The sequence below is a fragment of the Zosterops lateralis genome (genome assembly GCF_965231275.1).
Source record: "Zosterops lateralis genome assembly, chromosome: 13".
In the NCBI taxonomy this organism is placed as follows: domain Eukaryota; kingdom Metazoa; phylum Chordata; class Aves; order Passeriformes; family Zosteropidae; genus Zosterops; species Zosterops lateralis.
The window spans coordinates 5,470,641-5,495,358 of NC_139773.1; the positions used below are offsets into that span (position 1 = coordinate 5,470,641).

A 24,718-nucleotide genomic window follows, 5' to 3' on the forward strand; every position below is an offset into this window, starting at 1 on the left:
TGTTCACTATCAAGAGATTTCAGCCAAGCTCTGGAATGACTGTTCTTTACTGTCAATCTAATCGAGTTGGATGTAAAGCTTAACAGCTGACTAAAGAGGATGGTGAGCATAGTCCCAGTACTAGAAAGGTTGTTCAAGCCTCAATATCCTTTATTCAATTTCTCACCTCCCCACTCCTCAGAAAGGCAGTAACTGACTGCCTCCTGTCAGTTCCAGGACCTTGTGAGCCCGAGGACCTCATTGATGGAATCATCTTTGCCGCCAATTACCTGGGCTCCACCCAGCTGCTGTCCGAGCGCAACCCCTCCAAAAACATCCGGATGATGCAGGCCCAGGAGGCCGTGAGTCGTGTCAAGGTAGGGCACCTTCATGGGCTCTAGAGCACTCTCTGATCCTTTCACAGCTGATCCCTGACTGGTGCAGGATCTGCAGCCTCACACCCCTCCTGAGCTGCAGTTAGGTAAGTATAGATCAGGATTGTAAATGCCATTAGTTTACAGTGCTTGCTGTAAAAATATATAGAGCAAAATATAAACTATTCTGGAGTCTGTTCAAAATTCTTTGGAAGCTGTTTAACAAATTCAGGTATGAGAGACAAATTGCAGATTGCAATTAGAAAATATTCCAGTGGGAAAGCACTGGGATATTTGTTTGACTGTGGTTTTACTCTTCTGTTATTACTTCCTTTAACTTACTACAAATTGAGAAAATGTCTCAATATTATTACTTATATTATGACTTTTTAAGGACAAGAATATTAATTGCTATTGTGTTTGGATTTGGTGTTATTTACAGTGAACAATTTCTTCATAAATAATGTATCATAGACTGCTTCATACAGCTGTGTAAAGAAAATAGTTTTATGGTTAAGAATATAAGTAGGAGATTTTTATTTTAGACGTTATTTTACCTCTGCTGTAAATACCCCATCTGAATAAACACAATGTTAGAGGCAGATTTAAATGCTAGGAGAAAAAGTATGTGCATAATCAAGGAAATATTAAATTGCTAAAATTTGCATGGTTTTGAAGGAAACAAGTTTGGAAAGGCCACTTACAAGAGATTGTCATGACTGATGATTCTTTAGCATTTAGAAAGAAATTGAATGCAAGAAAGGTCCAGTTCTTTAAACTTTCCAAACTTTTCTGTTTCTATTTAGCATATTGTGATATCTCAAGCTACAGTAAGTAATTGTTGATTGCAATTAACTCCCTAAAAACTGTTTTATGCATTAATACCAACCGAAATCTGTCAGGGGTACTTGAGTACTCTAGACAGCCATGGCAGGGAGCTTGAGCTGTGTTTTGTTCAACAGTTACATGTAGATGTGTGATGAACATGGAGACAAAACCTTGGGTTTAAGATGCATGTGCTGCCATTTTTGACTGCTGTAAATTTGGCAGGATAAGTGTTGGGAGCAGCTGATAACAGACAACGCTTTGGTACCAATTCTTTTGTAATTGATGGAAAATGATCATGCCATGAAATCCAATTATGCTTGAGAACTGCATAAGGTATAAACAAATCTTTCTTGCACATCCTTCCCCCACTGCTCCCAGTTTTTTAATTTTCAGCAGTCTGGATTCACAGTCAAATTTTCCCTGACTTCCCACACTGTCTTTTCTCTTTCCCTGTGTGTACATCTGTCTGCATTCTTTTTTTTATGCTACTCCTCAGAGGATGCAAAAGGCGGCTAAAATCAAGAAAAAAGCGGTGTGTAAACTGTTTTTCTTGAATGCTAATGTTTACTTACATTTTTGTTGTCCTTGTTTTCCATGGAGTGTCATGTCTTTCATTACAGATCCTCATAAAGTTGTCATTTTGGTTTCTTCTTTGGTCGGCATTAGAATAGTGAATGGAGTAAAATGAACTCATTTTCTTCATTGTTCATTTGCTGGAGTGCCTGTCTGCTGCCCTTCTCCTGTTGAATACCTGTGATTTGTTTACTCCAGATGTACAGCCATTGTTATCTGGGAGATGTTTCTGAATGAAATGTTTATTTTGATTTTACTAACCAAAGCAGTAAGACGTACTTCCTGTGCCTGTGACTTGCTATATATTTATTAAATTATTGTTGATATTTAAAACCAAAATAAATTCGCCACATAGTAGCTGGAACAATTCATACAGGAAACATTGCACTCAGTTAAAAACAATACTTCAAATAACTAAATACAGTTGACAAAACTATCACCATAAGGATGGAAGCAATACAAGCAGCCTCTGCCAAAGTATGTGCTTGCTTTGTATTTCGCTGGAAGATAATTTGAATAAAATTAATCTAAATGAATTATAGGCATAGCTAAGCCTTTATAACTCCAAGAAAGATTAGCAAATACATCATTCTCATCATGAGCCCGTGTTTGACCTGGAGACTGGTGCCTGCCTTTTGCCCAGGCTGAGACAATCTGTGGCTATTTTATTCTGAGGCCGCTGCCACGGGTGCTGCTCCATACCAGCTGCAGTGGTGCCCTGTGGCCAAACAGCTTGGAGGAATCCATATGTTCCTACTGGACTAGAGAATTAGGGAAGCTCTTGGACAATGCTTCAGTGAGAGGCAGCAGCTGCTTTGCCACTTCTCCTGTTTTCTCAAGTGGACAGAGCCAGGACTCCCATTGGAGCGTGGCATCACATTGTAATCCCTCTTGCTCTGTGACCATGCCTCCTGATAGGGTATGGAAGTGTTTCCCTAGTGAGCAGTGCTCAGAAGAAGTTGTGGTCTAAAAGTCCCCTGATGGCCTTCTGTGATATGAGACAAACATTAGTTCAGTGCTTGGTTCTTTATTTTCTAGGAAAATATCAAAAAGCTGAAAAAACTGTCCTAACTCCCACCACAGTACTGAGCATCAGTTTGCACTTCTTTTGGTGAGCTCACTGAAGGTGGCAAGGGCTAAACAGCTGATAGGGACTAAGTCACCTTCTCAGTTCTACTACTTTATTGAGTCTGGTGCCTCAAGTACTGAAGTGCATCAGTGAGAAAGTGAGGAAAAAACAGCCATACTTTTTCTCCTGTTTTGGCTATAAATAGAAAATTTTGATACTTGAGCTGTCAATCCCACAGGCTCCAAACATTCCCTCTTACCTAGAAGATCAGAGTAGGCCTCACTCTGTCTATGCAATAAATGTACTCTTTGCATGTCTTTGGAAACACCTTTGAATAGCCAGCTCTGTAATGGTTTAAAGTGCAGTTGCCTCACATCACATTATGCTTGAAGCAGTCAGTGAATTTGTCATTTTGAAAATTAAAAATCTCTTGTAACAAAGCATCTATCTTTTAGACTTCAGAGGGAGATTCCCAGGCCTTGACTGAAGTGGATTTGTTCATCTCCACACAGAGAATCAAAGTTCTAAATGCAGACACACAGGTAAGTTGGATTTAAACTCTTGGAGAATAATGTTGAGTTAGACTGTGCTCTTATACAGTTAATGGGACACTTTATTGAACCTGGATAAATTCAGGTATTCAGAGTATTCAAAAAGAGCTCCTATTTTTCTAACACTTGTCAGTATAGTAACATTGACACCTGTTTTGCTTTTTTGATATATTGGAAGATATGTTGCTATAATTGAGCTACAATTCAATTCAATGAAAAAAAAGATTCAAAAGCCTTTCAGAATGCATGAACAACACTCCTCTGGAACAGCTTCAGAACCCAGATTTACAGTCCAACAGGGAAGTCATTTGCTGCTTTGACTAAGCCATTCATATCGTGCCATTTTTAACATTTAATCTCAATTTTTTTCCATAAATCACACTGAGCCACAGTCCTCTTGCCTAAGGTAAATTATTAATCATTCATATAAAAGCTGCATCTGGAGCCCACAGCAATGATCAGCCTCATCTTCTAGGAATGCTTGCATATTCAACAAGAGGTGATCCTCATAAAAAGGTATTTTTGAGGAATTTGCAACTAAATACAAATAATTTATACATGGATCCCAATATTTAGTAATCTTGTGAGATTACTTCTATCATACTTACAGGAAATCTTCAGATTTTCATTCTTATGAGAGTTATTGAAAAAGGTGATTTTAGCAACTTTTGTCAGAAGTAAATCATGTCAAATAAATAGTTTTCCTTTGTTTAGGGAATATATTTGTCCTTGACACAGAAGCAGCATGTTATCTCTTTACTTAGATAAGGCTTTAATATCATGTAATATTTTCTAGATTATATGATCTAGATATATATCTAGAGATAGAAGCATGCTTATAAAACCTTCAGAGTGTAGTTATGTCTGATATATTGCCTTCTGTGTGGCAGTATAAAGAGAAAGAGGGCAGAGTGAGACTCACAAGTATGTTTCTCTAATGTAGTACTGTTCAGTATTTTCATAAACAACTTGGAAAATAGAAAGAGAAAATGGTTGTTGAACTTTTAACTTGGTGTATCAGTTCAGAGTTCAAAAATATGGCTAAGTGAAGAAATGAACTGAAACTCTAGGAGACACTTGAATATAGATAAATTTAGCACTCTACATTTAGAGTTTTGGTTTTAATTAAAATCATTAACAATGGAAACTATGAAGCACCTTCTTCCTGAAATTTAGGAGACGATTACTATCCTGTAATGTGAGGGTAATGATAGTATCTCCAGGAAAATGATTATTTTTCTTTAATATAAACAAATATCCTTAACATGCCACTAGAACTCCCATGAGATGAGCCAGATGAGCCCATCTAACATGGGCAGCAGTATTTACAACCTGCCAACCATAAATCATCCTGAAACTGCATTTTATCCACCATAAGCAATACCACTATTGGTTGTGGCTCAGCCTTTCCTTGACCTCATGGTAAACATGCATCATCCAGAGATTATATTATCAAAGCTGATAACTACTTTTTGCATTAGCAGAAAATAACATGCCCATAATTATCAGTGTAAAAATGATTACAGACAGTTACTGATAAATGAACAGCTCCAGTTTATAGTTGGAATGTATGGCAGTTAACAGGTACAGTGTCTTTGCTGAATAAGGATTAGTCTTAGTGGAAGTCATTCTTCTTACATCTTTAAATAGTTCAGCATTTCAGCTGAACACCAATCTTTTTAAAAATAAAAATGGAGGGTCCTTTGAAGTAGCCCATAAACACTGTCAAAAAGCCTGGCATCTTACTCTTTTGATCCCCTGAGATTTGTAGTGATGCAAAATGCAATGCTCCATCTTGAGTGATGTCTAATATCTGAGCTGTTCAACCAGATGCAAATAGTAATAGTGGAAATTGTTCTGGAAATTGTTCTAATTCCAAGCTCTCTAGTGTTTGCCCTGGGGTTTTGGTTGGGTTTTTTGTTGGTTTGATTTTTTGTTGGGTTTTTTTACAGTGTGTCTTTCAGAGAGCTATAACAGAATTATTCCCATGACTTTTTAGAATTTTTGGCTTGGTAACACTTTTCAGTGCTAGTGAAGTTCCTGGCTGGTGTAATTACCATGGGTCTCTTTCAGCTGGAGTGGCAGCTGGCAGAAACAATCTGTACTTTCATGGCTTTATCAATTCCATAAACCCTATTACTGCAGTATGCCATGTGTTTTAATCTATCTGTAGTGTTGTACAGCTCACGTGAAGTAACAGCTGAGTGAAAATGTAAAATTCCCATTAAGAAAATGACATGCAGCAGGGTTCAAAATGCTGAGCAGTACGTCAGGTGCATTCCCAGGCTGGAAGAGAGCCAGCAGTGGTGATTCTATTGCCCTGAACAGCACTTGGAGATGGCACCCCTGCCACTCTCTGGTTGCTTATGCATTTAGTTGCTGAATACATTCAGCCCCAGTCGAGCACCTGTTTAGGGATGAAGTAGGAGCAGCCTTATGTATGGCCACGTGCCTTGTTGATAGAAGGGGAATTCTGCCCTGTGCCACAGCTTTGTGGGCTTGCACTCAGTGCCCCAAATCAGCAGAAGCCACAGCAGCTTCTCCCAGCTTCTTGCTCAGTCAGTGAAGAGAAGCTGGGGCTGAAGCAACTGGGGAAATGAAGAAAGAGGAATAAAGATGCAGAGCTCACAAATGTGTATGTGCAGATCTCTGGTGCATGATTGGCTCCATAAAATCGTCTGACTCATTAGGCTGTCTAATTCACACTCCCACAGGACTACAGCACTTTAAAGCTTGGAGGAATGCTTAGGGTTTTTTCCTTCAACTGTTCTTTGGGGTTTCAACTGAAACAACAAACAAGATTCTAAAAGAATTCCATGGAAAAGAAGGGAGAATGTGAGAAAGGGCAGTCTAGACAGAAGAAAACAATGGTTTCAGAAAAGCCTGAAAGAGGCTGAATTTCTATGGACAAATGTAAGGGCAACAAGGATGGAATGGATGGGACTAGAAAAGGGATAAGAACAGAGAGGCAAACAGACTTGCAGAGATGGAGGGATTTATGGGAAAGTAATAAAGGAGAGGGGTGAAAGAGATATTGGTAATGGAAAATTGAGTACAATGGAATATGGAGAGAGAAAGGAAAAAGTCGAGACACAAGTGAGTCAAAAGTAAACTCATGTTTACAGTCACTAGATAGTATCTGCCTTATTCTTTACAGGAAAAATGTGGGAGGGATGGGGGAAATGATTGTTTTCACCCCTACAAGGGGAAAATAAAAAAACTCAAACCCTTTGAATAACCTCTGTGTGACGATATGGGCAGAAAGCCTTTCTTGGCAGGTGAGATGAAATGCCTTCATTTTCCCAATGCACTCACTCTTGTGCACACTGCATGTATGATTACACCCTTACACAATACTTTGTGCACACTGCTGCAAAGCAATTATCTCTGCAGTGCTCCCAACATCCTGCTGAGAGATGTCCATTATAAACCATTTCTCCATTCTGACAGAAGTGCTGTAAATCCTCCTGAGCCCCCACAGCCCTTAGAGACACCTCCCAAACCACCTCTTAACCATCATTACTTTTCATAGGTTAGGGATAAGCATTATTTCAAGCCTGAGAAGAATCATTACAATAATTTTATGGGTAGTGATTAGCTTCAGCAAGACAAGTTGTTCTAAGAAACAATGATAATTTATATTTTGTCTGTCAAGTTAAATTGTACTGAAATTCTTAAAACAATTACTTTTGTTGACTTGAAGAACAATCCTTCTTCCTTAGGCCTTAGAAAATTATTCAACTAATGGTAAACTAGTGCCAAGCTGTTTACATAAAGAATGCTGCTGCTTATATAAATTATTAAAATTGTGAAATATCTTGTACCACATTTTTTTGTTCCAATTAAGATGGAGTTTGGTGGAGATGCTTTTAGCTGTTCAGGGCGAGGGACAGGGCTGGTCAGGACACAGCCTCAGCTAGTTTGATCAGTACAACTATTCTGCTTCTGATTGTTTATAGTTTGAGCAATAGATAAAAGCCTGGAAAAACTCTCCAAACTGACCCATGGCCCCAGCCAGAAGCAGTTTTCAGATGTGTCCTTTCTATTTCTTTAAGAACAGTTCATCCTAACAATGTCAAAATATGTAAAGAAATACCATAATTTTCCAACACATGAAAATCAATGCAAAACAGCAGCACAGCTCTTCATTCTTGCTTTACAATAGCAACCATGCTGAATTTGTTCAGGCAACACTTCCATTGAAGCCAATGTCCTCAACAGCCGCTGTGGTTCCCTTGGGAATTGGGGCCCATCGACTGCAGAGGGAATATCTGGTCTGGGCCCATGGGAAGTGTTTCTGTAGCCTTTGTGTTTCTCAAGCAGCAGCCTGTCAAGGAGAGGGCAGGTGCAGTATTTGTAGGAGAGCAGCAGGCATGGAGAAGTGCCTTGTTTGTCCTTGCTGTGTGCAGGAAACAATGATGGACCACGCGCTGCGCACCATCTCCTACATCGCCGACATCGGGAACATCGTGGTGCTGATGGCGCGGCGCCGCATGCCCCGATCCGCCTCCCAGGACTGCATTGAAACCACGCCCGGGGCCCAGGAGGGAAAGAAGCAGTACAAAATGATCTGCCACGTCTTTGAATCAGAGGATGTGAGTACATGGAGTTGATTTATTTAACCAACAGAGGGTTGTGTAGAGAGCTCTGAAGTCAGTGGCCATCCATGGGCAAAATTAACCTGTGGGGTATCAAACTGATCATTCATCCTGGATTATATCCTTTAGTCCAGTGGGTTGGCACAAAATGACACATATGTGCCTCCAGGCACTTGGAGTGAGGTGGAACCATTCTGGACTTCTTTTTAACTGAAGCCAAATTGCCTCTACTGCCTTGGCAGGGCTGCACCAAGGCTGCCTGCTGCCCACTCCTGGTTCCCTGTGGCTACTGACCTGTAGCTGTATGTACTCTCAAACATGCCACTTGATCCTTTGGTGTTTAGGAACACATTCAGTGTTTATTTATCAGTTCTCTTCTTTCATCTCTAGCAAAGATTAAGAATTAGAATTTTTATATAGAATCTTAGAGTTCTGTCCATATCTGCTGTACAGCCTGTTTCACTGTTGTGAAAAGTGCTGATGTGCCATCCCATGCCTCTTGTGACAAAAGAAGATCACCTTGCTTTACTGCTGTTGTATATCCAGGTTTGGGATTGTAGTGAATTAGGTACTTGTGTCTGAAGGGGCAGAGCAAGGGACTTCAACCTAAAGCATTTATGGAAAAATATACCAAGCCAGTAAAACAGAAATAGCAAAATTTGTTGTATGTTTCTAACTTGACAGTAAGAGGCAGTACTGCATATTTCTCATCACTGTTATTAAAGGAACAGCTATAGATATAATTCCTAGGTATTTAGACATAATACCAATTAAAAAATAATGGAGTTCTTTGGGTCAGACAGTCATAACTCAGAGGTTGCATATATTTTGAGCTAAGCAATCCCCTTCCATAATTTTAAAGCAATTAAGCCTGTGAAGGAGAGATGGCATTGTCTAAAGGTTAAGAGTGCTACACTGGGGTTGTTCTGAGACCCAGTTAGCTCAGCTCTGTCACAGCTTTGCTTGGGTGACCTTTTCAAGCAACTTAATTACATTATCTGTAAGTTGTGCATAATACTGAAGACTTTCATAAACACTCACAAGACCTCAGAGACAGAGATGAAATTAAGATGTGAGAACCGGCTGTTACTGGCAGCAATAGAATAGAGCATGACATCTGGAGATATTGGTTTTGGGAATGTAGAATGAAGGCAAAAGCAGAGGATGAACTACAGAGAAAGCAGTGGCAATGGAGATCAGAAGGACTCAGTAAGGACTACTGATCAACTTTAATAATGGAATGATGAAATGTCCTGAGTGACTTCAGTACTACCATACTGCCCAGGGCAGTGGTCAGAGCACCAAGCCTGACCCAGCTCAAGAAGCATTCAGACAACTCTCTCAGGTGCACTGGGTGGAATTTTGGGGATGTCCTGTGCAGAGCCAGGAGCTGGACTTGGTGATCCTGATGGATCCCTTCCAACTCAGCATATTCTGTGAATCTGTACAAACCTCTTGGTGTAGAGTGAAGGCTTGAAAATACACTTTAAGATATGAAGAAACTGGCTAGGCTACTTCTGTCCTTAATTTTCTAAAGTAGTTTTCCAGCCAAGCAGACGGGTGCTTTCGTGTCCAGCAGCACAAATGAAATAAGGAAACAACCTTTTAGCATCAAAGAAAACACTTGATCAGTAGATTGTAAGGAGATACAGATTTATAATGTCCAGAAGACCCTATGCATTCAAAACGCATTTAAAATGTACTGACTGTCTAAGAATTTGTGTTGCAGTTCCAGAATACAGGTTTGATTAGTAATATTTTTAGGGAGTGTAAGGTGCAATTAACATTTCGTATCATCAGGAGTTACTCATATGCCCCAGTGACCCCACAAATGATGACCCAAAAATATACAAAACTCAACATAGCATTCTCCTATGAGCTGCAGTAAACTCAGAGTAGGGAAAAAATAATTCAAATGTAGAAAAATTGAACTACATGTTCCTTTTAGAGATTTCTGTTTTTCTGTGTTCCCTTGCCATCTAGTGGAATGTGCAGATAAGTGCTTCAAAATTTAAGAAAGACAGGGGTTTTTGAACAGGTGTTCTCAACATTAGCGAGCTTTAATCGTGGCTCTGGCTGCATTCCAGAAATGATCCCTGACATTGCTAGTGGAGGTGTTAATGGGAATAGCTGTCCTAGACATGCAGTGGGTGAGCAGGGGTTTCACTGCTTTGCTGGGAATGTGGGACAGGCGACATGGCAGCAATAGGGGAGCAGATGGCTGTGTTGAAGCAGTGTTTTCAGTCCTGGAAAAGCAGGGTGGAGAAGCAGCAGGTGACACCACAACCAGAATCCTCAGTGCATACACGGCTGTGCAGGCATGTGCAAGCAGAGCATCCCTCCTCTCCTCAACCCTGCACACAGACTGTGTTCAGAGGCAGGGCTTGTGGCACTCTTCCATCAGCTCTGCTTCATGTTGGGCTGAAGCCAGGACTCTCCAGTGTTTATTGGAACGGGTACATGAGCAGCATATGGCTTCTTGCTACTGAAACCTACTGAGGGGAGAGCAGCAGGAGATTTTAATGGAGTTTGCAATTTGATTTTGGAAGTAATGGGTTCTTTCTGTCCAACAGACCTTAAAGTGACTTTATATCCATGTTAATGCAGAAACTTTGCAGGATCCTTATTTTGATTCTGTCTTAAAATCCAATCTCTCTCCTAGTTTCTTGTGGTTTCATTGGTAAACTGTTAATCTGTCCATTCTCTGAGCTGTTTTTTTCTACATTTTAGGCACAGCTCATAGCTCAGTCAATTGGTCAGGCTTTCAGTGTGGCTTATCAAGAGTTTTTAAGAGCCAATGGAATCAACCCAGAGGATCTCAGTCAGAAAGAATACAGTGACATCATCAATACCCAAGAGATGTACAATGATGATCTTATACACTTCTCCAATTCAGAAAACTGCAAAGAGGTAAACTAGTTTTGGATTTTCATTTCAAATTGATTCATTTTTTTTCAGAGTAATGTAGTTCCCAGAAATACCTTTTGACATTTATAAGGATGATGTTACAATTTCAAGATGTGTCCTTCATCAGTCCTGTGTACTAAAACCAGCTTTATGGGTTATGTTCAGGGTCTTTCTGTTTCCATTGATCAGAACAGTAATAAAGTACATTTACATCTGAGCTAGACAAGCTCTGTGCTACTTACAGTACACAGTGTGAGGTGATTTCACCTAACCACTGACACAGGAAGAGCTGACAGAGTTGTGGCTTTCTGCAATAGATAAGCTCAGCAGAAGTCAGCTGGCTATCAGCATTCCCTGTCCTTCCACATCTGAGAGAAAATAATTCCCTGTATTTGCCTCAAGAGCATGTTCTCTGCTTAAATTCTTGCTCCACTTCACAGATGTTGGCTGTGCTGTGGTTACTGACAGTTCAGGAGAAAGCATCACTTATGTTACATCAGAAATATTACATGAACATGCTAGGCATGAGTATATTCAATAATTAACAGTAATATAATAATAACGCTAATAATCATTAAGAGATCCTTGTCTGAAAAGAAGGACATCCAAGCCCTGAGATCAAGAGACAACCTCTGCAGTACTGGAGGAGTGGGGCTGAACAAAGCCTGGGTGGCAGGCACTGCCTGAGCCATAAAATGTTAGAGCCTCCCCCTGTGGCTGCCAGGTTCTATGGACAGAGAATTCCTTAGCATTCACTCCCGTGGCAGCCAGTCCCACCACTTCCTACAGAGGTAACCATGTGCTGGTGTTTTGCTTATTAAACCTCGATGACCTTCAGCAAACAAGTGGAGGCTGCCCCTAAGAACAAATAGCTGTGTGTTCCACTGTTAACACTGAAGCCATGCTACCACCCAATGGCAAAGAACAGAATTTGGTTTGTGATTTGTAGATTTATTCAGGAACAAGTGAGATACTCGTGCTCAAAGTCAGACAAATCAAAGAAAAAAAAAAGTTTTTCCTTTTTAATTGCAGCTCCAGCTAGAGAAACAGAAGGGAGAAATTCTTGGGGTAGTGATTGTGGAATCTGGATGGGGATCCATTCTACCCACCGTTATCCTGGCCAACATGATGAACGGAGGCCCTGCAGCACGTTCAGGAAAACTGAGCATTGGAGACCAAATTATGTCCATTAATGGTACCAGTTTAGTTGGTCTACCTCTTGCAACATGCCAAGGGATCATAAAGGTACCCCAAACTTACAACTCTATGCTGTAGATTGTAAGCCAAACAGAGGTGTAATCTTCTGACAAGTGATCCTGTAGATTTCCAGCAGATACAATTTTTCATAGCACTGCAAAAAACCCAGTAATCTGTCATTAACAAAAAGCAGAATCAGAGATTCAGGAGTGATAATGCACAGAAATTTAGGGCTGGAGAACATGACTGCAGTTTTATTACTGGGCTATAACAAATGAGGCCAGGTCTGTAAAACCTGCCTAAAATTAAGTTTGCTGTCTTCAAAATTTTGAGCTTCCTCACAGCCTCCAGAATAAAAAATAAGGATTAAAATCTTCTGTGCCTTTTTGGGCTCCATGCAGATAGAATGGCTGGAGGCTGGTAGACTGCAGGACAGAGCAAGTGAGCAGATGAAGAATCTGCAGACACGATGGAATCTCAGAATACATTATCTTTAGATCTGATGTCTGTGCAGATTTAACAAGAGCAGCAGAAGCAAATTAATTAGCTAGATGCTGGAAAAGGGCAAGCACTAGTAAGTTTTGGTTTTTATTGAAAGATTTGTTTAAATTTCTGTAGTAATTAAAGGCAAAATGTTAATGTTTTGTTGAGCCAAATGTCTTGGGAAATAAATAAGGGAAATGTATCTCTAAGTTAACCAATTTCTGTTAACTCTCACTGTTCTTTCTCAGATCAGCTGCTTAATGCTCTCACAATTAGGCAATCACAGATGAGGGCACAGTAAGATTCATTTCAGAAATACTGACTTTGGGAATATCTTACAGGGACTCAAGAATCAGACACAAGTCAAACTGAACATTGTCAGCTGTCCTCCTGTTACTACTGTCCTCATAAAACGGCCAGACTTAAAATACCAGCTGGGCTTCAGTGTACAGAATGGAATTGTAAGTTCTCTGTTCTTTAATTGTTTTGGGGTTTTTCCTTTCACTTTTTTCCTTTTTCAAAAAACATATGGAAGTACTGAAAGAATCTTGCATGACCTCACATTTTCTACTGTTTATTAAAACCTTATAGTCTCTGAGTAATATAATGCAAGTAGATGACACTGGGAGAAATTCTTGAGGGGTTTTCCCACATAATACAGCAACAAGGTTTATAGCCCAGATTATTTGGTGCAATAGCCTGATCATGTAAAACTGTCATTAGTGCCAGAGTTGCAAGGAAAGTTATGCTGAAAAAGGTTTTTACAATTATAGCACTTCTATCTTAGACCTGATTCTGTTTCTACTTCTAAAATTTCATTACATACTCACTAAGACTTAATTTTTCTTCTGCTGTGCATAATTTATGTGGATCATGTGGCAGTAGGCAAGGGAATATAATTGTGACCTCCTCTTATTAAAAATAAACTCTCACAAAAACTAAACCTTCCATCACAAAGTAATTGTATAGGCTGTGGCCCAGGTACCCCTTCTCTGTGTGCTGCAGCTTCCCTGAAATAACAACAGCAAAGAGGAGAACAAATGTGGCAGGGAAGACTTACCTCAGGCAGCTCAGAGTCCTCCTCTTGCAGTTCTTCCTTCCCAAGCAGTTCTCTGACACCTTTCCAAAGCCAACTCCCCACACAACTAGCTCAGGTAGTCACTGGCCTTTCTGGGGGCTGACACTAGCATTAGACACTGGCTGTAGTGCAGGACCATCACCACTTCCTCTTCCTCCAGTCTAGGAAAAAAAAATAATCAGGCTGCTCACACAGGAAACCACATCAGGAAGGTGGTCCTCTGCTCTGTGAAATGCATCGATTGAAGTTGCCAGATCTCTGTTTGCCACCCTTTGAAGAGGTGGAAGAGAAGCAGGTGACTGTAGGACCATGGTTCATGGACCTTTAGCAAACAGATGGCTCAGCAGTGGCTTTGCAGCTCTCCTGGCCACCTCTCAGTTACTACTCCACCCCAGTTTAGTGTGTTCCACCCAAGATCCCATATAAAGGACACTGCTGCAGCCCTGCTCCAGCTGGGTGCACTCTGAAGTGATTCCTACCCCAGGACTTGGGGTGATCTCACAGAGGGTGCCCTGTCTGAGACACTGATCACTTTCCTCATTGCCTGCCGTAGTAAATCTTGTATGTTCAAATCTTGATGATCAAAAGAAGGAGATACATTTAAGGACCTGTAAGCATCACTGTGATAATCAAGTTTTCAGGAGCCCATTCACAGGTTTGGTGAGGGTGGGATCAGGGCTGGGCAAAAGAATCAGGCCGAGGTGGATTAGGAGCATCCTATGCCCTCACATGGACAGGGAGTCTGTGTGCCAATCTATTCATCTTGTCCCTGCTAATCATCTTCTACAGGACTGGAGCATCAGTTTAGTAATTTCTGCAGGCTCTGCTTGTTTTCTGTCACAGTGTGCTCTCTCCATCTACTGGCCATTTGTCACCACACTGGTGGATCATCATTCCTTCCAGTTAAATGAACAACATTCACATGACATCCAATATAAAGTTCACCAAATTCAGCAAAAAAATCCTTTTCATATAGGGAAAAAAAAAAAAAAAGCCTTGCAGTGCATTTCATTTATGAAAAGTCTGAATATGAAAGCCAGTGAACAAAAAGATGAGATTAACATCTTTTGTTAGGCTGCTATGGAGACAAACCTCTGGGCCTGTAAAATCCTTTCCTCTGAAAAACTCTCTCAACATTTGAAAATATGACTGCAAAATAGATCTCTCTAGTAGTTTGACACTGTACTCTTTAAAAGTAGTTTTGTAATTGTCAGCAATTATTACAAATTATGATAGGATCCAGAAGTAATATTGTTATTCTTTGTTGGCTCAGCATTAGCAGAGCACAGAAATAAATGGCTTGTCAGAAGAGATATAATTAAATGTCTCTTTCTGGTAGGCCATTACCTCATTACCTCCCATGCAGCTGGGACTTATTTCTGTGCATCCTCTGCCAGCAGCTTTGCAGAGGTTCCTTTTCACCCTGCCTGTGTCATCAGTGCAGAATGCAGAGCCATTATAGTGGGAGTAGCCCATGAACACACAGAGCAGCTTCTGGCCACACAGAAATGTGAGCTGGGTTTGCCTGCACAGGGTGAGGGACAGATGCAGACACTGCACTGCTGCAGCTGAAAAAAGGGATGTTGAGCATACAAATGTAACAAGTATGAATGTTGTGTGGTGGGGAGGTGAGCATTGGCTCACCTATCAGCCACCTTCTGAAAGTCATTATCTACAGTTCTTTTAAAATGATGTTATTTAAATACAAAAGGTCCGTACAGATCACATTATTGATTTCTAGATTTGATCCTTGTGTATCACATTGGGTTTTTTTCTAGATTATGAAAAAATCTGTCTATTACCAGTTATATTTTTACTGTTGATGAAACACCACTTCGCAGACTAGGTCTCACTTTCTCTGAGAACTCTATCTACCCTGTCCTTAGCCTAGCACAAGATATCTAAAAATTCTTAAAACTTTACAGAACATTTTATTCTTTCTTCCCTGCCTTTCTTTACTGTCATTTAAACTGGCAAAAAATTTACAGTGTTTCAACAGTGTCATATAAAAGTGAGATGAGGAGAAATCTGGTTTTAATAGGTTATGATTAAGGCATTCACACAGAATAAAGTTTGTCTAGCACTATTTTATCCTTAATGCTTTGCTACTCTGTGGACAATTGCAATAAAACTGATTGTGAAGCTACTGAAGCTTCACATCTGATGTGCTTGTCTAAGGCATTGCAAACCTGTCACAGCTGAGTGGATTGAACCAGTGTGGCTTACACCTTTTGTTTTCTTTTTTTCCCCTTCAGTTTAGAGAGTCAATAGAATATAGACTCTTGCTTACAAGAAGCAGATCTGTCTTGCTTTATTTAATAATATTATAGCTGTTGCCATGTTCAACAAATACAACAGGTTAAAGAGTCCTGGCTGAATAAAATCATATTTACTTAGAGTTCTGCTCAGTTTAAACTTGCCAGCTTCAGCTGTCACAGCTCCACTGGCTGGAGACAAAGCCTTTGCAAATACAGGAGTCATTAAATATGTACTGTAAATGCAGAATATTTTTTTCTCTGTGTGTTCTGTCTCTGGCTTAGGAAGGTCTGGGAGCCTGGGCAGAGCCACTCAGCCTCTGTGTCTGCTTCTCTTTCTACCTCATTAAAGCACTTAATGCTCACAAAAGGAAGCTGCCTTCCTTCCCTGGAGAGGGATTCCTGAATGAAGAACACTTTCTATGTCTGGGGCTGTTAGAATAAAGAAACTCACTGATGGTATTAAAAGTGCTAAAAGTGCTTTGAGAGCCACAGTGAAAAGGGCTCTGGATAGATATGCAAGCCATTATCTTTTCCTTTATGCGAGTGGGGTGAGGGATCACATTTCCATTTGCTCCAAAAGCTTTTATTTCAGCTGTACTGTCTCTCTATTTTCCTTTACACCACGAAAAATATACTTACAGGGTTTCTTTCGGTACATGCTGCTCTTTGTCCTTTCTGATTACTGCTCTCCCAAAGCAAGGAGCAAGCTTATTCTAACAGTGAGTTGAATTGAGAAGCTTTCTGTAAAAGAGATCTGTGTAATACAGCTTATCATGTGAGTGTGTGATTAGAAGGTAGACTACCTGCAAAACAATATATTGTATGTGACTGAAATTCACAACACAATTAAGTGATAGTGCTTCTTTCCATTGAAGCCCATCAGAAATACTTTAAGGACCACAGGAGGTAACACAGCCACTGGAGAGAGCATGGTGGAAGAAAAATCTCACTGCAGGAGGAATGTGTTGGGGTGGTTTTTTTTGTTTGTTTGTTTGTTGTTTTTTTGTTTGTTTGTTTGTTTTTTCCTGAAGGCTGAGAAAGCCCTTTTATAAACAAAGAATAACAATATATTCTTATTCCTCATATCAAACAGTCTGAACTTATAGTCAGAAGAGAGTTCTTTTTTTATTGCATTGTTATTTGTGGACAGGAGTTTAAAAGGAAGCTGCTAGTGCCCTACAGGAGAAGATTTCAGTCAACCATAGACAATGTTTTACCTTTAACACATTCCAGACTGGCCATCTCCCCACGTACTGTGCTTCCTAATTAGATAACAAACTCACTGGGGCACAAGCCACATCTTATCATACTTGTATTTAGCTATGAGCTAATGACCAGATCACAGCAAATAATGATTCTTGGTGTATCATTCTAACCACTGACAGTACCTGCAGAAACAGGCAGTGGCTGATGCTCCAGCACTCATTTCTTGTCCTCCAAGAATTGTTTTTTCTCAGTAAACAAAAGGTAAATCCCAATGCTGCTGAAGTCTGCTTAGTTTCAGAGATTTGAGCTGTACATTATCTGCCTTGTGTGATTCATGGGCTTAGTCTTTTGAAATAATTGACCAGCAATTTCTCTCTAATGCACAGCGGTCTGGTCTGCCAGGGAGGATTCCCTTGCAGCACAGATACTGTTGCTAAGGAGGAAACATTCTCAATCCACACTGGATTGAGATTTCTCTTTCTGCCTGGACTCTCAGCATGTTGCAATCTCAGGATACTTCAGGTAGCAAAGGCTGCTGGGACTGTCTGCTGAATGTAGTTCTTCCTGTAGAATTATTACTCTGTTGTAGGGGGTAAGCTTTCAAAACTTGTGCCTAGTTCTTTACTGGAATCTCAGCTGCCTTGTTAGGACCTTGTTAAAGGTCGAGTGGCCTAACTTGCTTTCTTCATCCTGAGCTCCCTGTGCCAGCAGCTCTGAACAAGGTGGAGGGAAGCTGTGACCCTGGAGAGCAGAGCCCTCTCCTCTTCTGCAGGGGCATTGGAAATTGTGTCCCAACACTGGACAAAAATCTCTTCCCTGACTCCACTTCCGTATGGCTAACACTTGTATTGCTGTGAAAAGTATTTTTATGTTCCCAGTTAGAGACTGAAAATGAAAATTATAATAGGCAGAAATCTCAGAAAAAAACCCTCCCTCTAACAAACCACTAACACAACATTTAAGAACTCATTAATTAATACTTTTGACAGCATCTTCTGGAATCCTCACAGTGTCACCATTCATTATTCCACATTAAATCCCAGTAAGTGCTGCATTATGGTATTTCTGAACTTCACTGAACATTGTTTTTCTCTTGGCAGATTTGCAGCTTGATGAGAGGTGGAATAGCAGAGAGGGGAGGGGTGAGAGTGGGACACAGGATTATTGAGATCAACGGGCAGAGTGTTGTGGCTACTGCTCATGAGAAGATTGTACAAGCATTGTCAAATTCAGTGGGAGAGGTAAGGAAACAAAGTCTTTATCAAGGAAGTAAAATTTCAGTTTCAGTTTGAAAAGAATGTCAACACAGCATTAAAACCACCAATTCAGTAAACTGAGTTTGGCACTAATACAAAATAACAGATTTATTTTTTTTAGCAACTAATGATGCACATTCACTGCATTTTTCCATTCATATTTAAGAGTTCCTGGCATAATTTTGTACCTTCAACCTACTGTCTGAATTAAATCAAGTGATTAAAGGAAGAAATCACTCAGGTGTGTTGGCTGTGAAAATGTCTTTCAGCTTATCACCACAGCATCTGCCACAGAAATGACTTACTATGTCTGAGAGATACAAATTGATACACATTTTAATAATTCAATTTCCAACTTACCTTGGGAATAAGTTAAGACACCTCTCTCCAGTACTTCTAGTGAGATCAGTAATGAATAAGCAAGATTTGCCCAGTTTTTCAAAATGCCTCCTGAATTTAATGTGAATTTAACACAGAGCCCTGGCCAGAGCTCCCACTGGTTCCTCTGACAAAAATCAAAGACAGTTGCTTTCCTTTGGAAAATGACACTTGACAAATCCTAATAGAATATGTGCACTTTGTCAGGAGCAAAATTCTAGATTCTGGCAGCCCCTCCATGCCTTCATGGTCCCTTCTTTGCTGTGTCAGTTCTCACCTAACATAGGAATACAGCATGAAACTTTTCTTTACAGCACGGAGAGAAGACACCAAGGCAGCTGGTGAGGGTCTGTATTATCAGTTAGTAAAATTTCTCTTCCTTCCTCTCGTGTTGTCCAATAGGTACTTAGAGCTGTCGGTACAGTTCTGGTTGAGCCCTGATTACCTGAGCCTTGGACTCTGTCAGACTGTCAAATCCCTCTGGCACTGGGGACTGCACTCCCAGTACTCCTTGGGGAAGGAATTTAAGTACATCAGCCATTAAAGAAACTGTTCTACCAAACTCTTGATTGGCATTTAAACATCAGGTGGCAAAGTCCAAGTTTTGTGTTCAGAGGATCACACTGTAATTAGGTGAAAATATGAAATTACATTCTCACAGAGAAGACAGAATACAAATCCAAGTTTCGTTAGTACCAGAACAGCAGAATGAATTCTTAAAGATGTTTGTGCTACTTCTTATTTAATGTCTGTGAATTTTACTGTAATTGGAATAGGGTGTATCAACAGAAAGTGTTTAGGTGGCTTTTAAAATTATATGATGTCACATAATGTAGTTGTCACTAATAAATAATAAAAAAAACCAAAGCAAAACAACCCAAACCACACAAAAAAACCCCAAAGACAGCAAACCAACATCTTAAAACCAGTGAACTTTGAACTAGAAACTCCAGTAACAAATCTATAGAAGCCAGGACAAAAAATGCACTTTGACCACAGGGAGAGACACACGGGGCCTTCTGGATTATTTTAAACTACTACCAGCTCTATTAATGTCTGTGTAAATCAATTGACAGATTCACATGAAGACTATGCCAGCTGCCATGTTCAGGCTTCTAACAGGTCAGGAGACTCCCCTGTACATCTAACATCTTCCATCCAAGCTGAAGCTGCCACAGCTGAAGAGAATTTTGTATTTTGTATGAATGGAAGGCTTGGAAGCTGACCTGAGGACTCCAGAACAAGGAACAGACAGGTGTCTCTGCCTTTTCTCTCCTTCCTTTCTATTTCTTTGACAAAAAGTGTTGAGAAGGATGGTCAAGGACAATAATCACTGACAAAAATCTTTGTAAACATTTAAGTATTTTGAACATCTTCTAAACTTTTCTCATAGAACTTAAAACGTATTTATTTGTAACCTTTATGTGGAGTGATGTATGTCTGTCTTGTTTGATAACACAGTGAATGTGAATATTTGATGAATGAGACTGCAGGAAATGGCAAAGAGAAGCAATTAGAGAGAGTTCTGGCTGCCTCAAGTAAAAAAAAAAAAAAAAAATCCCAGTCCCATAAAGTGGTCCAATACTGATGACTTTGCATAATTTTAAAACTGGTGCTGAATCGATGGTATTTCAGTGGAAAGGAATGTGTGCAGTTCAAACTTTTAGATTCTACTGTAAAGAAAACCACTGTAGTACTTGGTATTGTTATGACAAGTGTAACCTGTTTGGCAAGGTGTGAACATAAACATGTAACAAGTGTTTCATATGCTAAATAAAGAATAATTGCCACAAGATTAAAATCAAAATATTTATTTAGATACATATTTATTTTTAATGCTTGTGATTTTTATGATTTAACAGAGTTACTTCATGGATAACTTATTGCACAGGTTGTGTAATGTATGTGTTGGGCTGGGGTTTTTTTTCCTTTAATTTTTGCATAATACCTTTTTGTTCATATTAGCTCAAAATGGGAAAGCCATGCTTACCTGTTTCTGTCTTTTATAAAGCATTCTTATTCCTAAGGCAATGTGTTCTGAATGTAAATTGTTTTGACAAATAACCTAGCACCATCAGCAGTATTAGAATGTGTGTAGATAAAAAACATAGTAGTAAAGTTGTATTCCTTATGAGATAAATGTTAATTGGTGTAACTTTGTCTATTTTTTTTCTTTTGGCCAAGGCCTTGAAGAAAATACACTGTGACTTAAGAAGCCTTACCATGCAGTAACTAAAGAGCTTTAGATGACTGTACTTCAAGGAGTAGTGTGTTGCATGCAACTGACCTTAGGAAAGAATTAACCTATCACTAATAAATCTGAACTAAGAAAGGAAGCTTGCTTATTTTGTTTGTTGTGTAACTTTACATAGTAAAAAATTCCAAGTAGAAGTTCATTTAATTCTTCATCTAAGTGCAGTTGCAAAGGTCACAGATTATTTTTTAAAAAGGAAATATTCTCTTGAATTAGGAATTTGTGTATCATTATGATCTCAAGAGTAGCAGCTTTCAATTAGCATACCTTGTTGCCACTGGATGTCACTGTAACTTCACATCAATACAGAAGCATGCTATAATTAAAATACATTAAAATGGATGAATCTGTAAAACTTAAACTACCCATCTTCAGCTACATTCCTTTGTGACCTTTTCACAGGATGTCTGCCCAGCTCAGAGTGACACAAATGAAACCAGTGTATGATTAAAGCTCAAATGGAAACTAAGGCTACTGACAAGCACTGCTGCAAAAAAACTAAAACCCCGAAACATCAACCTGTGGTAGGTTCTTTATGAGAACCTTCTGTTTAAGGCCTTTCCAATTTCCTCTGAAAGAGCCAGGATGAAGCTTGCACTGGAAGATGTTGCTGGCAGACCTGTTGTTTATGCTGGTAATGAAATCAGTGTCAATATTTACTTATTGATATTTTTTTAAAGATCATAATAAATCATAAACACAGCAGAACCACACTAACATGTTTTAGTAATAAAATTGTCAAAACTATGAATTGGAGTAACAATTCTTTATGAAAATATTCAAGGCTCTGCTAGATAAAAATTCTTCTAACTTCCTGTCAGTTGGTGTTGGTAAAAAGTTTGTAAAAGATGCTTTTTGGAAATGCAGAATTTCAGTCTTCTTCCCTAATGCATCTTTTGGTCATACACACACTGCAGAGGATTAAACATCACTGGTTGCTCACACCAGTGCAGGACTGAACTCGTGAACATTCAGAACAAAGCAAGAATAAACCACACTGCAGCCAGTACTGGAGTTTAAAAGGGCAGCACTGGGAGGGGGGAGCAGTTTTAATTGGACAAATCAGTTAATCTGGAATGAAAGACACTGGAAGAATGGATTAGAAGCAGCACTGTATGTGTGTATAAATCACCTTTATGTTTGTATCCAAATCAGTTGTTGAAAAGGTGAAGTCCAGAAATACTTTTTTATTAAAACACTGACGATAGTTAAAACACTTTTGAGGTACATTAAATAAATACAACTTTTAAGTTGTACAGCCAGTCTCTGGTGGGTTTGCAATGATTTTCAAGAAATGCTGGGCAGCATCAGTAGCATTTCTGTAAGTACAGTGAAATAAATGCATTTCCGGTTGGGAAAACACTTGTTATGACTTAACTAATAAATCGATTAAAAGTCTGCAAAAAAATCAAGGCTGAAATTTACATTCAGAAAAACAGCTGTTCTCATCCTGCTGTGGGGGGAAAAAAGTGGAGTTCCAAAGGAAGACACTTTTTCCTTTTAAAGTCATCCACTAGTGGTATTTGTCCCAGTCCTGGTTTCTTCCATGAGCGTGCCAGCCGGAATGACATGACATACCTGTGGGCTCTAAAGGATGGTCTCCCGGCACACGCCGATCAAGCTGTGCGGCCTCTCCCGCTCCAGGGCGCGGCGGAGCCGGGCAGGGGCGGCGGGCGAGCTCAGGGCCCCGCAGCTCTGCAGGTGCAGATCCTCCCGCAGCCGCTTCCTGCAGCCGCTCACGTTCTGCTGGGAACTCGTCATCACCTGCGGGAAAAGGCAGGAGGGGAGAGGGGGAAATGGGGAAAACGGGGTAAGGAAAGTTCTCGTTTAAAAAAGCTGTTTAACACTGAAACTCTTCCAAAGAAAGGAGGGACAGCCCTCCAGAACTCCTCCTGCTCCTGTCCTTGCAGCTGGTCAGGGCTGGACACCTGGAAAGCACAGCCAGGCTTTCTGTCTGAACTGCATTGTAAAATGTATTGCTGCCCAAATACAAATTATTTCTTACTAATGCCATGTTACTATAAAAGAGCTTCTGTAGGGATTGCCTGAAGAACTTAAAACTGTAAAAGCATTTAAATAAGGTATTTATCTATGGAAACTGGACACACCTTTAGAACATCAGTAGCCTACCTGGTCTATGATATTGGCACTGAAGATGGCTTCTTCCATGTGTCTCTCATCAGATTTAATGACTGACCGTATGCTGTTCACTACGTGACGCACTTCTGGAGGGAGATTACAGTTTGAATGTTCCAAAAATTTTGCCACTAAAATTTTTGTGTCTTTATAGGCCTTAAGGTCCACTAAGGAGTGTGGCCGCTCTTTTGAGACTGTGTGAAAAGCCTTTGGCTTTAGGTGCAGATCAATTTTCCTTGTATCCCTCTGTTTTCCAGTTGGTAGGAAACTGCTCAAAGAATGCTGGCAAGCAGAGGCAGCCATATGAGAACCAGAGACAGGAACTAAAAAAGGGGGGGAAGAATATCTTTAAAGTAATAGTTTAAAAAAAGAAAAGGAGAAAAGAAAAAAAAGGCAAAACAAATATTGTCACAAAGTTTTTACTTTGTCATAAAATGTCTGTTTTGTTTGAAGAGCAGCACAAACATGCAGTCAAGGAAACATTACAAAATTGGTAATTTTAACCAAGGTCAGGAGTAAGACCTTCCCATGGCCAAGGAGGGCTGCCTTGAGAATGAGTGGGAAGGTAATTAAAGAACTTCACAAACCAGACATTTTTGTTACCTCCATCTTCAAGGACTTCAGTTGACATTAATGGTAAGGAAACCCACCAGATGCTCTATGTTACATGTAACTTGTAAAGTTTTGGGCCCAGCCCCTCACCCCAACTTTAAGACTTATGTTCTGCCTATTTCTAGGCCTTGGAAATTATATGCAAGAGAGATTAGTGAGAAACACAGAGAAAGCAAAAATGCTGATCTAAACCAGAGGACCTAATTTCACAGCATTTCTTTTCAATCAAGGCAGGTTCCATCAGCATTGTACACCATACATGCATGCTGTTAACTGACTTTTCTGCCCCAGATTTTTTAAAGCTCATTTATCTCTCAGAAACTTCTCATTATATTTAAAAGAAAATAAAGAAACCCATCTTCTGCTTTAGAAAACCAATTCTCACCTGTTTCTCCTGTAGCTGGAGATAATCCTGCATCTTGGCACTGCCTGCACACAGGAGTCCAGGCACAATTATCACCTTTAACCAAAGGCAGACAGAAAGAGCAAAGTCAACCCCTGCTGTCCTCTGCCCAAAGCAAGGAAAAACACACTGGAACCTTTTATTATCTCCTTTACAAAATGAAACTATTCAGAAATACTGCTTTCACTATGTCCATTCATAAAGAAGCTACTACACTCAGAAATGCTCTATGAGTTGTGACACAGATACAGGAGACAGAGCTCATGTTTTATGGTTTCCTCTGTAACCCTAAATATTTCAGGCCTAAGTGCTGAAACTATGGAAAGCTCCCTACAGAGGCAGACCTCAGACCTTTTCTGTATTTCTTGGGTGAACAGAGTTTATATTGGAAAATGGGAAAAAAGAGAAAATTAATCCCTCTCATTTCTACAAATCCGGTATTTTATTCAATATTTCTTCTCCTTTTAAAAAATATATTCTCATTATTTTTGGTAAAAATGTAATACACTGCTGTTTAAATTAATGGTAGGTGAGCAGGGTGGTACCTGATGAGCCAGTCAATAAGAAGTGGTTATGCA

At 39.8% G+C, this 24,718-nt stretch overlaps 2 protein-coding genes across 3 annotated transcripts in view; one reads left to right on the forward strand and one right to left on the reverse strand.

The window, feature by feature from the left end:
- The window catches only part of APBA2 (amyloid beta precursor protein binding family A member 2), an 86,669-nt gene extending 65,002 nt beyond the window's left edge, over positions 1-21,667 (forward strand). Inside the window, exons 5-13 of one of the 2 annotated variants that reach the window (XM_083870632.1) lie at positions 211-356; positions 1,678-1,713; positions 3,279-3,365; positions 7,784-7,969; positions 10,703-10,882; positions 11,912-12,124; positions 12,901-13,020; positions 18,202-18,342; positions 19,812-21,667. In XM_083870632.1, the coding sequence (XP_083726758.1) occupies positions 211-356; positions 1,678-1,713; positions 3,279-3,365; positions 7,784-7,969; positions 10,703-10,882; positions 11,912-12,124; positions 12,901-13,020; positions 18,202-18,342; positions 19,812-19,883 (1,181 nt within the window). In that variant the 3' untranslated portion in view covers positions 19,884-21,667. The remainder of the gene's footprint in view (positions 1-210; positions 357-1,677; positions 1,714-3,278; positions 3,366-7,783; positions 7,970-10,702; positions 10,883-11,911; positions 12,125-12,900; positions 13,021-18,201; positions 18,343-19,811) is intronic. The other variant, XM_083870633.1, reaches the window with a different exon arrangement.
- A 909-nt stretch (positions 21,668-22,576) lies between these two features.
- The window catches only part of ENTREP2 (endosomal transmembrane epsin interactor 2), a gene marked incomplete at both ends in the record, with an annotated part of 87,466 nt that continues 85,324 nt past the window's right edge, over positions 22,577-24,718 (reverse strand). The window contains 3 exons of the mRNA XM_083871210.1: positions 22,577-22,753; positions 23,120-23,448; positions 24,123-24,197. Of these exons, the coding sequence (XP_083727336.1) occupies positions 22,577-22,753; positions 23,120-23,448; positions 24,123-24,197 (581 nt within the window). The remainder of the gene's footprint in view (positions 22,754-23,119; positions 23,449-24,122; positions 24,198-24,718) is intronic.